The following is a 16,483-nucleotide window of genomic DNA, read 5'->3' as shown; positions in this document are numbered from 1 at the left end:
CACCAACGGGGGCCTTGCCATCGGTCATCCTCACCCACCCGCGCGATCCTGGCAGTTTCACTGGTACCAGCACTACAGACGTAGACAAACGGATACGCAAGTACGAACGTGTGAGCACCCATAATCGCTGGGACCCGACCCTCATGCTAGTGAATGCTGTTTTTTACCTCGAGGGCACTGCGCTAGCCTGGTATAAGGCTCATGAAGACCAGCTGACCAAAATAACAGCTTGAGGGGCAAGTTGGCGCTGCATAGTACCCAGAAATGTGGCGCAACAAACACAATCACATGCAAAGAAACACAACACAGGCGCACACTACTAACTGTAATATGGATCTGAACACACACTTCCTCTTCACCACTCCTCCTCTTCTACACCCAAGTACATCTTCTCGTCATCCTCTTCTTTGCCAAGGAGATAGTAGCACTTTCTTCCCCGCAGAACATAAACATCGTCCACGCATGACAGTCACCAATTCTACACTCACGTACATCTCCACACACCTCTTCTTTGCCCAGCAGCTAATACCACAATCGTCCCAGTGTACTGCAACCATCATGCAAGCTGGACAGTCACGAAGTCCACCACATAGTCACACACTAGCAAACAACTACTACACATGTGCAGTCTGTTCAACTGCGTAACATTATAAACAAAATCAGAATTTGTAAATGGCGTTAAAGTTGCTTTTCCCCTTCATTTGCTGAATGAATGTCTCCTGTACCATTACCTATTCTGCAACCTATACAAGAAATGGCAGCCACTCCATACTCTGCGACAATTTTGTCTAGCAATGGAGCAAAATCTACAAAGCTAAAGCACAACCTTCTGTCGCATAGAAAGAAATGTAGTCCCTGCTCACAGCTACCAGTTCCCTTTTAAAACATGATATAATGTAATTATTTGTCATTTACGGTGGCCTATGTTAGTGTAAATTCCAAAATTCAACGTTGAAAGTCAAGAAAAAACACAAGTTTTCCGGATTACAAAAACTATGGTTGAAATGACTCGCTATAAGAAACACCAGCAGATGTCACTAGCTGCTCGAGCAAAGGAACAAGGCTAGTGTAAGTACGCAATGTGCCACACATCCAAAAGCACAGTCATGCACGACTGTTAGGCAGAATGACACACTAATAGATGATCTGCCTCTGAAGCCTTCTTTTCATTGCCAAGAAAAGCGGTTACCGAACGTTGCGCCCATTGTTCAGTGAAGATCTGTGTCCTGTCACAGCACCTAAACACGAGCCTCTGTGAGGCTAAATAGTAGCACATACTCACCATCACTATCTTCTGGCTGTCGTCTGTCGGTCCCCCATCGATCCCAGACTCGCCCGAAGATGACGCACCTCCAACACTGACGACGGAGGCTTTCGGGTAGATCGAAGGCACGGCCCCTGGTTTCAGGCTTTTCTTGTAGGCCGGAATGCCGCAGCGTTCCGTCATTTTCATTGAACTAAAACAGCGTGACACAAAGTGCAGAGAGCACACGTAGTTGGGCTTGCAGTTCGACGGCGTCCAGTCACACAAGTCCCGGTAAGGGCTGCGCCGCACGAAGTCTATCCATGCCTGACGTTCAGGCTGCCCAGAGGCGGGCAGTGGGTGTAGCACCGCATTTGCCGCCCATCCGAGGCCGCACACGGCACAGTGCGGCCGCCACGGGTGAACCGGTTCTTGACCGATGACTGGAGCTTGACACACCGGCACAGCTGCGTTGATGCAGCCCTGTGGGTCCATTATTCCAAAGCGTTCAAATCTTTGACCCTCTACACAATAACAGCCACAGTTTATATGTCTCACCACATCAAGTGTATAGGGTCTCAAACTCTTAAGGTGAACATGCAAGTGCGTGGCTATTGCGTCCAATCCAGCCAGGAAGTGCCAGGCCATGTGAGGCATTACATTTACATCCCTCAGTGGTTATGCCACTTTGCTTTGATGTGCGGACACGTCAGGTGCAATGGCACTTCGAAGAGGGTGACCCCTGGCTCGCATTTCCAGCCCAAGAGTGGACGACCCTGTAACTTTTCAGCTGGTAACCAAGCATCTATCACAAGCCATGCACAGCTGCACCTTCATACCTGCATCCCTTACACACTGTCACACTACAGTCTTAGAGTGCTACTCCACTTGTTCAAAACAGATATTCAGACAGAGCAAACAATGAAGCCAAACATAGTTCATGATGAGCATTCATAATTCAACTATAAAGGCTATTGAAAACATTGCCAATATTAACTTATACTAAGAAATACAGTACTTCTATAACCTTTACCTCTTAAGTGCCAGCTGCCGGCAATGGTGCTAGGTGCAAAACACTTGCAGCTCTGATCTGGAGATGTGAAGCGTGCAGGTGCTAATATATGGCTAAGTTAGTCTGTCGGTTGGTTGGTTAGTGAGCGGTTAGACATGCTAACACTTCAAAAACCTGAAGCCATATGAGTGGTCCCTCCCCAACCGCACCAAGATTCTTTTAGAGAGGCATTGACTATAATGACTATTGAATCAATTGACTATATTCACCAAAAGGTTATGGCTCATATCAGATTCATGAAAAGCACTTGAATTCTAAGACGCATCAATTTAAAAACCAGTGCAGCTGAGCTAAATAGAGACACTTTGGTTCTTGGTAAAAAATTTCCATATGGCAAGTAGTCTATAATAATCAACCATAAATGAAAATGTTAGAAATGTGGGGCACCTTTAGGCTCTGCCCTTGAGAACATGATGTGACAGCATTTATGGTCCATGCCTGTGGCTCCCATTGCCGTTACTAGTTCGCATATGTACAGTCAGGGTCAAAGGTTTGCGGAACGCAGATTTGTGGACAAACGTTTATTTCTTCGTTACCTTGTTAACTTGTCGTCTGATATTTTTTTTCTGTGAATGTGGTGAGCATGTCCCCTCATGATTCAGCACATTTCATTCTCCATACTAGTCCGACCACACAGAAATAAATATTTTTCCACAAACTCTCGTCCCGCAAACTTTTGTCGCTGGCTGTACATGCATTTTTGTACTTGCTTAACCAATAATCCCTCAACCTGTGCCTCTATTATCTCATGCATATCATTAGCATACCTTCATAATCACCACGATAAGTGAAGGACCAACTGATATAGACACAGAGCTCCGCTTTAAGCCATACGTATGTGCCTGCACGGGCCCAGGGGCAGCATGTCTGACTAGCGATCCAGGATTTCCCCAAGGGTTTGAATCCCACCTCACCCTCCCACCTCGAAGGGCCTACCCAAGCTGGCAGCTCTTACCAACCCGGCCATTGCGACATTGCACAACCCACCAACCAATAAGTGTCCGGCCATGTTATCTGCCTGAGGGATGCTAACAATGTTAATGCCAGATTTTATGGTTTATGACCTTTAACACTTTCATGTTAAAAGCATTATAGGTACATTATATTCAGTTCAGTTCAGTCGTGTCCGACTCTTCGTGACCCTATGAACCATATCACGCCACGCTTTCCGGTCTCTCACTATCTTCCTAACATCACATAACTTCATTTGCAGCGCCTCGAGGATGCCATCTAACCATCGCGTTCGCTGCCTACCCCTTCTCCGGTACCCTCAACCTTTCCCAACATCAAATCTTTCTCCAGCGACTCCTCTCTTCTCATCAGATGACCAAAGTAGCTGAGCTTTAACTTTAGAATTTGACCCTCCAATGAGCAGTCAGGGTTTATGGTCGGCAATCTGCATTATATGAGAAGCCTCCATGTGGTTCAGATAAATTACCCAGGAAATAAAAAATTAACCAAGCTGTTTATGCTTTGGTAGTCATTTTTTTTTTCACAAATTCAAGCGAAATTGCTGTTTTGAAAAAGAATTATTTCCATATTGCTTGAATGTTTAGTTCATCAGTAGCAGCATTTATATCTTGCTGTTTCTTCAGCTGAGAAACTTTCTTTTACAAACTTTTTGCCAATCCCTGGAAAAGATCAACTGCTAGTATTCTGAGCTGAAAACTAACAAACCAGCTTTCTTAAGGGTTGAATATATACCATCATCGTCATCAGCAGCAGTAGCAGCCCGACCAGACCCACCCACTGCAGGGCAAAGGCCTATCCGATATCCTTCTAATTAACCTGGTCATGTGCGAGCTGCAACCATTTCATCCCAGCAAATTTCTTAATCACATCCGACCACCTCAGTTTCAGCTGCCCCCAATGCGCTTGCCTCCCCTTCGAATCCACTCTGTCACCCTCAGATACCCGGTTATCTAATCTTGCTTCTGCATTAAATTCCCAGCCCATGTCCCATGAATCCAATATCTAGGCAAAAAAAAAATATTTCTTTACAACTGACTAAAAATGATGCCCAAAAGGGTTCAAGACAGACGGCATTAACACAATCCATAAAAATGTGCTGGCATGATGAGAATGGTTTAAAGTCAACTCGTACATGACCCATCTACACTTCCCGGCGTGCCGTCCCAGTGCTGTAGATAAATGTGCGGAATCATTATAAACAGCCCATATCCCTAGCCCTGTGCGTTCTTTACATCTGGTACTTCTCAACCAGTCCCCACCCCCAGTGACTTTACAGAATTTGCAAGAATCATTTGGTATGCGCGACACCCAAACAAAGGCAAACACTTGCCTGATCTTCCTTCTCCGCAGGCTCGCCACTTTCTTCACCATGATGCCCATCGACCACAAACATAAGCCGCTTGAAGTGGACCCAGGAAGACTCTGGGGAAAGTGGCGGGCTTTTCTGTGTGCGAGATTCAAGCTTTCGCTTCTCCTCCGTGAACTGGCCGCGCAAGATGTTGAACTTCTTCCGCAGCTGATCAGCTGTAAACGATTTCAATGACAAGGCATTGCAAGTAGATAGCATGCAACAATGGGCTATAAATGGCTATAAATGTGAGACATTTAAGCACAGCATCCGCAGGGATCCCACAGGCTCTTAGATAACAGACTTCTACAACTATGTACATGCTTTGATGATAAATAAAGTCTAGACATATAGATCAGTGTGCTAGCCCATTCCAGTGGTCAACCAGCCTGATGTGTACCTGAGTAAGATGTGGGCGTGGCACTCAGAAGTGAATCAAAAGTTTCTACCTGGCCTGGACCCCTTTCCTTTTTTTATTGAAGTGATACGAGATCTTTCTGAAAACATATTCAATATTTTTTATATCATGTATACTGCTTAGGCATTTAAATTTTTTTTGCGGGTGAAAGCCATTAATTAAGCTGCAGCATGATATATGTTAGAGCAAGGCGGTACAAAAACATAAGATCTGAAAGAATATTTTCTAGCACCTATCATAATTGCCCGTTTTTTCCGCAGCTCCGAAAGCGTTTTGATGCGGAAAAAAAGCCCTATAGATAGGCGTCCTCAATTTCCACAACTAGGAAAAGAGCCAAGGTAACATATTATGTACATTATGAATTATTTTACTGTTCTTTTTTATATATATGTATGCCTTTTTTTTATTTTTGTTTTGTTTCTTCGGTAAATTTGCACTGACATTTTTTTTTCCAGTTCTGTATAATGTGGTATGTAAAATAATATTTACATCTGTGAAAGATGTTTAAAAGGCTACATACTGAAGTATGCTATGCTAGATGATAGAAATGCTTAATTTGATAAAAAAAATTTCTTAAGATCCCACAGACTTGCCTGTTTTTTTCCCTAATTCTGGAACGATATCTTGTGCTTCCACGTGACAGCAGTGTCAACATCGGAGAACAAAATCTGCTTTTCTCTGAAGCGCACTCCATAATGGGGGCTTTGAGTGCACACTACACAAGATAGGAGTGACTATATCGTCATGTGACAGCTTTCTCTGAAGGCTAATAATTATAAGGCTAGGCAAAGACGCCTTGCTATCTACAATGCAAAGATAAAATTCCTAACTTCTTGTGTACCTGTTCCCAGGCAGACTACACCTTTTAGCTAGCAAATCAAGCTGTACAAGACCTGCCTCTCAGAATAAAATTTACATTTATTTCATTTTGATTCATACATTTAGATGTCGTAAGATTTGCATGGCATTCTTTATGTACAAAGTGCACCTAATGTAACCTTTCCTTGTAACCTTGTTCAATTCTCTTCTTCAACCCTTACCAATAATGTTACCAAATGATTACTATTCCATCTCATTTTTCAGCACACTGCATGACTTTTCTTTGGAATATGTAACAAGAGTATGTTCATAAGCATCTATTTCTGTGCTTGCGGTGTACTGTGTGTGCAGTAGTGTTGCAAAATTTTAGAAATGATTTCTCAAGTTTAAAAAAAATAATACTCTTTAGAAATATTTCCTTACAGGGCCCAAGGTTGGTAAAGGTGACAGTGATGGGTATTTTAGCTAAAACCTGCAAGAGGATTATTTTGCTACTCAAAAGTGATGTTTCTACTGAAGCTAGATTAATTAGCATTCTTTTCCTCACGACCACGTTGATTATTTTTGTCCAGAAATATTCTTTTCTGTGTTTCAGTTTTTGTGCAGATCTGTATCCACTGTAAAAAATTTGCCTCTCTCCTTTGCAACATTTTTAACAAAAAAATTCAAATTCTCTAATTTTTTTCGTCTTTTCCTTATGCTATATTTTATTTTGGTGAATCCTAAATATGCTTTTCTATAGCCTCTGCAGCCCTCTTGCTTTCCATAAGGTGAGTTAAGCGTGTACATCAATTTAAAATACAACTACAAATACAATGCACCCTGCAACCTCTGCCGGCCATATCGAAAAATAAAAGTGCCGCTAAGACATGAAAATATTTTTAAATAAACATAAGGTCGCATGCATAACCCTTAAATGTGGGGAATATGCGAGATATTTTTTCCCCTACAAAATGCACGGTCATCGAGATAATGCTGGATCACTTGGCGTGGAGAAATAATACAGCAAAGGTATTTATTACCTGTGAACTTCCCTCGGAATGCTGAGGCTATCTGCTCGTACGCGATTCCCTTCATCTCCTTGTTGTAATGGTGCACGTGAGTCTTATTCCACAGGAGAGGCCGTGCCTTGACCAGGCTGATGAGGTAGGCTTCTTCCTCTGCGGTGAATGCGCCCCTCTACACTAGGGCAAAGAGATAAAACGCAAGTAAAGACAAAAGTCCCAGTTATGGCGAGAGTGGTCTCAGCCACTGAAATGTCATTGACAGCGAACTTTCTCCACAGTGTCTCTTTAATGGTGCCACTGAAGAATGAGAATGCATAAACGAGTTCATATGTAATGAAGCTTCAATTTTCAATGCAAAAAAAGACAAATAAGGTGTGCTACAGTGGACTTTTGAAGTGTTGCGTCCACAATCATGAACACGGCACCTTAATGGCCAAAATTCTCTATGTGTCGTTTTCTTGTCTCAGCGTTTTGCTTTATAGAGTACTATTACAAAATGTTGTTATTAAGTGCGGATGTCTAAAATTGTGCACCTCAAAGGAGAAAGCTGGATCATCCGAACGCTGAAGCACTGTTCATGAAGATCACCAATGAAAATGCCTATGACAGTGACTCTGTCAATGATGAGACGAATGAGAATTCTAACCAGTGGCATTATCTCTGTGAAGTGCTTGCATGGTTGTTCAGTGAAGAAGGAAAAAGATCTGGAGAGTGAGCTGCTAGCTAGGGACCCAAATACTTTGTCCAAAAGATGTTTGCATTCATTTGGACTGATGTTTTATGAATGAATGAGAATGACTGAATGAATCAATCAGTCAATCAATCAGTGCAGTGAAGCAGATAAGGGAAAAAATGAAGCTATGCACAAATATAATAAGCCCACATAAAGAAACATTTTATTTTAGTAGTACTTTCATGCCTGCAAAAACAATTTAGGAACCATTACACTAAGAACACAGAAGGACTGATATTTTTGGAACAAGCGGAGTTTTGTGTATCATCACACAATGTGCATGCCATTGAATGAGAGCAACGAAAGTATTCCATAGTTGTTGCTCATGTTAAAAGTAAGGATCGCTGGCTAAAAAAAGGTTGAAGTAAAAAAAAACAGATGTTTCCACATCCACATCAAAGCCTTCTTCACTGAATGGAAAATTCAAAGCGCGAAGCTTAAGTGCACCGAAGTAATCACCCCAGGCATCTCGCGTATGTAGGCTGAAGATTACTTCGACGCACTTAAGCTTCGTGCTTTGATTTTTCCATTGAGTGAACAAGGCTTCTGTGTGGAAGCCGAAACACGTTTTTTGACTTCAATCGTTTTGGTCAGCGATCCTCACTTTTAACGAGTTTACCTGACCAAACAAGTTTTCATCAAACCTTAGATTAAGACTGTCACCCTTATTGAGTTGCGCAACCCTGAATGGTATGTAGTGTCACGGTCCTCTCAGGGCTTCAGTAAAGTAACATAGTGTTCTGCAACTGTATCGAACCTCCGTTTGAAAAATTCTCCCACCTCAACCGAAGGCTCATTTGCGCTGAAACTGCGCACAAAGCTTGCGAGTTGTTGTCCATTTCTTTACGAGGTAAGTTTGACCCCGGTGCTTACTTGGTTTGGTTGGTTGGTTTGTGGGGTTTAACGTCCCAAAGCAACTCAGGCTATGAGAGACGCCGTAGTGGAGGACTCCGGAAATTTCGACCACCTGGGGTTCTTTAACGTGCACTGACATCGCACAGCACACGGACGCCTTGCTTTTCGCCTCCACCGAAAAGCTGCCGCCGAGGCCGGGATTCGATCCCGCGTCCTTGGGAACAGTAGTCGAGCGCCGTAACCACTGCGCCACCCCGGCGGGGTGCTTACTTGGTTTGGCCGCGCATGATGAGAAACCAGAACCATCTGTGACGAGACTAAGGAGCAAAAAACTTCTGCACAGAGCTTCAAGCAAAAGACAGCTGTGCCATCATCTGGCGTCGCTGGAGGAAAGCGCTGCAGTTCAAAAGCGCCGAGGCAAGCATGGCACGTTCCTTTAATGGTGCTAGATGGCGCCACTGCTGCCCTCCAACGAAAAATTTACGTTTGCGTCTTTTGCTCCTCAGTCTCGTCGCCGACAGTTGTGGTTTCTCATCATGTGCGGCCAAATCAAGCAAGCACCATGGTCAAACTTACCTGTAAAGAAGGGGACAACAACGCGTAAGCTTTCAGTGAAGTTTCAGCACAAATGAGCCTCCGGTTGAGGCGGGAGAATTTTTCAAACGGGGGTTCGATAAAGTTGCAGAACACTGTATAAACCAGGAGTAAAGCAGTAAATGCTACTGAAACCTGGCTCAATAACAAATAGATTAGAGCATCTGCCATCATAACCGGGTCAACCACCTTGAATTTGTGAGCACACTGCTTTTTAAAATTAAACAACCATGGTGCAATGTATCACAACTATAAGTTGCCAATGTGATATGATGATGGAATTCGCAAGTTTTCCTATCACTGATGCTTTCTGTTTTTTGAAGCTATACATACTGATATACTTTCTGGCTTCGCTGGCGTCACTGCACTCCACACACATTTTTACATGTTACCTTAACTTTCACGTATGCCTGTGTCTAGATAGCCTGTTATGTTGTGAAACATTTTGAAGAAAACAACAAATAGGTAAACGACGTTCTTGTTGTTTTCCACTTTATCTGCGCAGGGAATGCTTTTTGTGTCATTGCCTGGACTAACAGCCTTTCCAGCACCATCTGTCCAGTGGAAACTTTGTGCCCTGTACATACTTCCCGGAGACCGAAGGCATGTCTATGCAAAACAGTAGCACGTTCTCACCGTTAGTTTCTTCTGGCTATCGCTTAAAATGTTCGGTCCTGCATCGATCCCACGCTCGCCCGAAGGCGACGGCACGACCGGGACAGTTGATGCCGCACCTCCGACATCGACGTTGGAAGTTTTCGGGTAGATCGTAGGCACGGCCCTCGGTTTCAGGCTCTTCTCGTAGGCCAGGATGCCGCCACGTTCGGTCATTTTCATTGAAAGAAAGCATCGTGACGAAAAGTGCAGAGAGCATACGTAGCTGGGCTTGCACTTTGACGGCTTCCAGTCTTGCAAGTCGCGACCGGGGCTGCTCCGCACGAAGTCGATCCATGCCTCGCGTTCACGTCGTCTGGTGCTGGCGGGCAGCGGGTGCAGAACCACATTCGCCGCCCATTCGAGGCCGCACACAATACAGCACGGCCGCCACGAATGCACCTGTCTTCGGGGGGTGACTGGTGTCCGGCACCGTAGCACTGGCGCGGCAGCGCAGCCAACGCAGTCCTGTTGGTCGGTTATTTCGATGCGTTCAGATCTCGAGTCCATGACACATTGTGTGGGCCCTGTACATGGCAGCAGCGACATTTGAAATGTCGCACAGCGCTGATCACTGCTTAAAATCGAGCACAGTGGCGCAAAACAAAACAGCCCACCTACACGAATCCATAGCATCCATAGTTTTTGAATAGGATAGATAGATGAATGGACGATAAACAAGATAAATGAGGCAAAGTGAGGTAAGGCTCCTAAAGGAATGGATGGAAGTCATAAGCATGTTTGAAATGGGATGGTGACTGACACAATCATGCCAGTTCTTTTTTTATATATTTTGACTACTCTGACATCATGTATCGGGGCGATATGGCACACGGCGACGCTGCAGATAGCACTGGCTTTCGCTGTGAAGCCGGAACAGTTCGTTACGTTGCGGCCAGTGCGACACCGCAAGCATCATCATCATCATGAAAAAAAAAAAAAGCGTCCAGTTTTTTTAGGTCACTCACTGAGGGGCGGCAAAAATTTGCTGCTGGTTGAAAACGTTGGAACAAACACACGTGTTCGAAAGTACAATTGTCCTGCAAAATGCGTGCGCGCATACGTGCGTGTTTGGTTTATGGCGTTTGTTTACGTCCCGAAAGAGACTCTTTGAGGAAGGCCTTGGGAGGGGTCCGGAAATGGTCCTTAACCGTGCACCGACACCGCACAGCACACAGGCGCCTTGTTTTCTGCCTCCATCTAAAAGAGGCCTGTAGACGATTCGTTTTCAACTAGAATAACAGGACTAAGATTTATGAATGAATTAATAGCAGCTAGGACAGGTGAGCGTGTGTAGGGCGGCCATGTGAAAAATGAGGATTTCCTCCTTTCCAGCGTTCCCAAAGCAAAGCATTGTACTGAAGACCATATATATTTGGTGGTCAAGGTCTCTGCTAAACAAGATATGCGTTGAAAGACAAGACCGTATGATCAGTTTTCATAAGAGTAGAATGTAACAATGGATAACATTACCACGTGGATCGAAACGCACAGCTCTGCAAAGCAGAGGCACTCCATGGAGCTATGATTCCTGGTGGCAATGATTTGCTTAGCGTATACGTTTCCGCTTTGCTGTTTATTCCAAAAAGATATGCGTTGACGTTCCAACTGCTAAGGATGCATTTGCGCAAACATTTTCGCATCTCGTCGACACATTTTCGGCCGAGCCGCAATGCATAGCTGCCTATGTTTGCCACTGCGAACTGCCTGCCTAAAAGTTGTAATTGTACATACATGCCTTGCTTGAATTCTTTGCCTCAATCTATCGAAAAGCTGAAACAAACAGCTAAAGATATGTGCTCAAATTTCACATCAGGAAGTAACGTAATCATCAATTTTTTTTGTTTGCTTTTTACGTCCTCTGTACCAGCGTCTTTTCCCCTTTTTTTCTCCTTCAAATCATTCACTCGAGATGGCAGGGCATGCATGAAACGTGACTACCAGATTTGGAGTGTTGGGGCAAAACCTTGGTGGGGGCAAAAGGTGCCAAGCTTTCTGCAGAGAAGGCGTGCCTGTGTACATTAAGAGGATAATGCAACCGTGATTGACCTCCAGTATCAATCCCCTTGATCACCTAGAACACTCTACGACAAAATGGGGGAAAGAACAGCAATATGGCCTAAACGATCAATAAAATTATACCTCTGGGTCATTCAAACCCATACTCCGTATCCAAGTAGGGAATACAGTGCAAGTATGCAGTCAGACAAAACATAACTGGTCGAGTGTCATGATATAACAGCCATCATCATGCAACATTGCACGAATTTAGAACTAAGCGCAGCTTTAAATGTTTGCAGAAAATACACCCAACACTTTCACAGCGTGTACAAAAACTCTATATGAATCAAAATTGTGCCCTAGAAAAAGGGAGAAAACGTAGCGGATGAAATTTAAATAGCTTAAGAAGAAAGGGGAAAAAATGTGAATGAAATTTCAATAGCTGGCTTAATTTTATTTTATTTTTTTCCGGAGACTAAGAGCGACATGATTAAATGTGCCTATTGATGTCAACAAATAGATAGAAAGATTGGACATTTCGGATCGTTTACAGAAAGCCAGGAGCACAGAGAAAAACATGAAGCACACCTGTGTATGCACAAGCATTGAAATTAAAAAAAGTCAAGAAAGGGAAATTCTGGCGCTCTTGCCGGTACACAGTGATGTGTGGACAACGAATGGTGAACGTTGGCTCCTAAGGGCTTATTTTAAACTGTTGCACCCTGAAAATAAACTAGGGCCTCACAAGAAGCTTTGAAACTAGTCTTTCATTGCTTGTTTTTTTAAAAAGATCTAGTCACAAATAAACTATTCATTTCATGTCAAGCTTCAAGTATAACTTCAGCAAGTATGACTGATGCAAAGCTTTAGTGACTATGAGCTTTATTTTCTAACATCGTTATTAACATAGAAAAATTCAAACTCTGATTGACCAGTGAAATCAAGAAAAGTAGCGGAAACTACTGCTCACCTTCACACACTGTTCTTTTTGCAGGAATCGTTGACACACAGAAAAGCAATTACTGAGCCCCTCGTTCTAATATTTCTAATACCACAACAGAATACAAATCAACAAAGATTTTATGAAATGATTGTCACCACAAGTAACTGCAGCCAGATAATTGCAGGTGCATAAATGAAAAATGTTGTATAATTTGTTGCACATTGTTTCAAAATTGAATTGCTTGCATGAGCAAACTGTCACTAAAACTGAGCAATCAAATGATTGTCGCCACATGTAATTGCAGCCAGATAACTGAAGGTGCATAAATAAACAAAGCTGTATAATTTGTTGCATGTTATCTCAAAACTGAATTGCTCGTATGAGCAAACTGTCACTAACAGTTAAAAATTTGCTTTCCTAGGTCACCTGCCCCTCTTCAGATACATAAACTATAAACCACAAGCCCTCATCTCCACAATTTAAACAGTACACAAACTAAAAGCATTGCATTGTAATTCACAACAACGGGAGTACACAATGGAACTCCTGATACTGGAATGCCTCACATATGTAGACATGCACAACAAAGTGCAACTTTCCCAACCAGGAGCGACTCACACGAATAAGTTGTCACATAATATAACACTGTGGACTGAACACAAAATTAATATGGGGAACTAACCATGCAACAAAGCTCTGATGCATCAGCATCTGCTGAACAGAGAATTGCACAGTAATGTCTCCTTATATTGCAAGAAAGAAGCAAGGCGTTTTCTGATTTAACAATAAAATTGCCACGCGAGCACCATGCCTCTGTACGATGAATACTAGTAAAGTCCTCACCTTAAGCTGCTTTTAAACACAGCTTGGGGACCACAACTATAATATTCTTGCAGACGCCATAACCAACTATACAGAGAGCTAGGTGCAAGCTGAGAGTGCAAAGGCAAAGCTGGCAGTGATGCATGACATCTTGGAGAAAGCATGCATCCACATGTCCGAAACACGTCCGAAACACATCCGAAATGAAATCCATCCTTCAACGACATCACTCAGTTCATTGTCAGACCAGACTCGGAACACAGTCGCTGTCTCTTCTCATCCCAACAGCCTTAACTATACAGAGAGCTAGGTGCAAGCTGAGAGTGCAAAGGCAAAGCTGGCAGTGATGCATGACATCTTGGAGAAAGCATGCATCCACATGTCCGAAACACATCCGAAATGAAATCCATCCTTCAACGACATCACTCAGTTCATTGTCAGACCAGACTCGGAACACAGTCGCTGTCTCTTCTCATCCCAACAACAGCCTTAGAGCTGCACAGCAGTTGATATTCCTTATTCAGTCTGGCTTCCTTTTCCACCGACATATTGTCTCTCAGCTTGGTCCCAAAAATGTGAACGGTCCTGCTGCCGGCTCTGTTTTCAATTCACTGAAGGCTCCTCTTCGCTCCCATACCATGCCATGACACCACGACTCCTTAGGACATTTATGACAGGATTTGAGCTTGAGATACAAATGCAACAGCTTCAGTAACAATAATGATTATACCTCGAAGCCAATCCCATGCACTGCTTCAGATGAACTTTACACAGGATACTAACAGTGCGAGAGTAAAACAAACAGCTTACAGGACAAGGAAAAGGAAGCAAAGGCAGTGAGTTTTTACGTGCAGTGATTTCACGAGGCAAATCAAGTAATAATCACTAATCAAGTTCCTAAAGAGCGTTTTTCTGCCACTTGAAGAACTAAGCCTAGGTTCATGCAAAAATTATCAACATCCTGTTATGTCTATATCTCCAAGTCAAACAAAAAAAAAAAGATGTGAAAGGAGCACTGCAGCGTAGAATTAGATGCAAACAATTCTGTGAGCACATCTTGTAAAACAGAATCATGGCTTTGAGTAGCACTGCTAGACCACTTTAGTAATCATAGCATAGCAAATGCAGTGCACACATCAAATGATCTCTTCACGCCTCTATGTCGCTGATTTGTCAACAACATAAATGCAGAGTAGCGTGACATGACTAAGTTTAAGGAATTAGGTGAAGAACATTAATCCCTTACACACATGTACAGTGCAGTCCACTGTTAAAGAGAACATGAGATGGCACAAGGTGCATGCACTGTAAGCACCGCTGGCTGTTTATCCTAAGCATGCACATAGTGCCATCCATTCTCACCAGGTGTGAGTGGCAGCAGCTTGAGGAATGTGTAGGACATACAATTGCACGTTCCCTTTAACAGTCAAACCGTATTGTACATGAGCACAAACTGTACTCATCCGGTCTGTATTGAGTGCAGTGCCAGACTGCATGAGTAAAGTTCATGACAGCTGCTGTAAACAGCAGAAATACAGCTTTCTTGCCGTTGCCTACTTAGGCAGGGAAGGGCGCCCAATCTTCACGCCACAGACTGCACCTGTTACACAGAGATGAACCCCGGGTACATCAGAATGCATCACAACAGTATGTCGCGAACTGTGGCACTAGTGTGACCATATACATGCCCGTGCTTTTCAGAAACAGCATGGCAGCTTGATTTATGAGCTTGAAAACCTCCCGAACAAGACTTCTCGGTGGTCCCATCCATTTATGCCACGAGAACATTGTTTACTCAGGGAGTGACAGCCATTTCCAAAAGTTAACAAGCCTATGCACATATTTATACAAGTGAGTGACAACTCCAACAAGCGCGCTCTTCAGGACTTAGTCCATGCACTAAAAAGGGCGAAGCAACAGAGTTGAAATGCCAGGTCTAGGAGATTGCTGCCCCAATGCAACAACTGCAACTGTGATGATGGAAGAATACTGCTTAAGGCCCCCGGTCAGAAGTCATCATGCACGTCAACAGGAGGTTGGCACATCATGCTTCGTCGCCAGCTGGTGCTTGAGGTGGTGGTATTGACAGCTCGAAGAGCCTGGAAAGGAGCAATGCACAAGACAAAACTTGTACACACTACAGATCAACCTGAATGTTATTCGATTGAAGTGTGCAGTAAAAAAAAAAATGTTAATTCATCATCATCAGACTGTACCCGCTGCAGGGCGAAGGTCTCTCCCTTACTACTCCAATTACCGTATATTGCCGATTATAAGTAGACTGCGATTATAAGTCGATCCCCCAACTCGCGACCTCCTTTGGGCAAAAAAAGTTAGACTTCGAATTTAGGTCGAAGCTGCCGCACCCTGCGGTCCTAGCTCGCCCAAAAAGTATTTCAGACGGCCAAGTCATAAAGAAACATTTATTCGTTCACGAGACATCTGTCGTCGCTTGTGAGGACACAGTTGCGATCATCATCTTATGAGCCACTGCTGCCGCTGGTCGTCGGAAGCGGTGCTGAGATGCCGCACGTGGAGAACGCCGCAGAGACCATGTCTGCTGGTAGTCCATACCAGGCATCGTTGACCCATTGAGCCACTTCACCCAAAGAAGCTCGCTTTAGCCTCCCTGTTGGTGTCTTTGGGTTTTCTTGCTGGAGCCACTCGTTGTAGAATGCACCGATGCGGTCTTTAAATGGCTTGTTCAGAGCCACATCCAGTGGCTGAAGAATAGGTGTCAGTCCGCCCGGAATGATGACCAGGTCGTATCCCGCGTCCGCTACCACTTTTTTTCACACGGTCGGTTATGTGGCCGCGGAATGAGTCCAGGATGAGCATGCTGCGGGGCTTCAGCAGTGCCCCCAGACGCCTGCACCACGCGAGACGAAGCCATTCGAGGACCATTTCATCATTAAAAAATCCCTCCTCATTCACCCGCACAATAACTTTTGGCAGGAACTTTTCCATTGTTGGGATCGCTTTCCTCTTGAAGAGAAGGAATG

General features: G+C 43.9%; 2 protein-coding genes across 4 annotated transcripts in view; both read right to left on the bottom strand.

Annotated features, from left to right (window-relative positions):
* LOC146178817 (uncharacterized) overlaps positions 1 to 10,566 on the bottom strand; it is a 30,295-nt gene extending 19,729 nt beyond the window's left edge. For 2 of the 3 annotated variants that reach the window (XM_084578565.1, XM_084578566.1), the window contains exons 1-4: positions 9,698 to 10,566; positions 6,895 to 7,051; positions 4,618 to 4,811; positions 1,283 to 1,726 (exon numbers count right to left, since the gene is read on the bottom strand). In XM_084578565.1, the coding sequence (XP_084434691.1) occupies positions 1,283 to 1,726; positions 4,618 to 4,811; positions 6,895 to 7,051; positions 9,698 to 10,351 (1,449 nt within the window). In that variant the 5' untranslated portion in view covers positions 10,352 to 10,566. Of the gene's footprint in view, positions 1 to 1,282; positions 1,727 to 4,617; positions 4,812 to 6,894; positions 7,057 to 9,697 lie in introns of all 3 variants that reach the window. The other variant, XM_084578567.1, reaches the window with a different exon arrangement.
* A 1,454-nt stretch (positions 10,567 to 12,020) lies between these two features.
* LOC146178816 (inhibitor of nuclear factor kappa-B kinase subunit epsilon-like) overlaps positions 12,021 to 16,483 on the bottom strand; it is a 51,749-nt gene continuing 47,286 nt past the window's right edge. Inside the window, exon 21 of the mRNA XM_084578564.1 lies at positions 12,021 to 15,580. Within this exon, the coding sequence (XP_084434690.1) occupies positions 15,526 to 15,580 (55 nt within the window). The 3' untranslated portion in view covers positions 12,021 to 15,525. The remainder of the gene's footprint in view (positions 15,581 to 16,483) is intronic.

The sequence above is a fragment of the Amblyomma maculatum genome, chromosome 9 (genome assembly GCF_055883805.1).
Source record: "Amblyomma maculatum isolate TAMU_Amacu chromosome 9, ASM5588380v1, whole genome shotgun sequence".
NCBI lineage: Eukaryota > Metazoa > Arthropoda > Arachnida > Ixodida > Ixodidae > Amblyomma > Amblyomma maculatum.
This window is presented reverse-complemented; position numbering and strand designations above follow the sequence as displayed.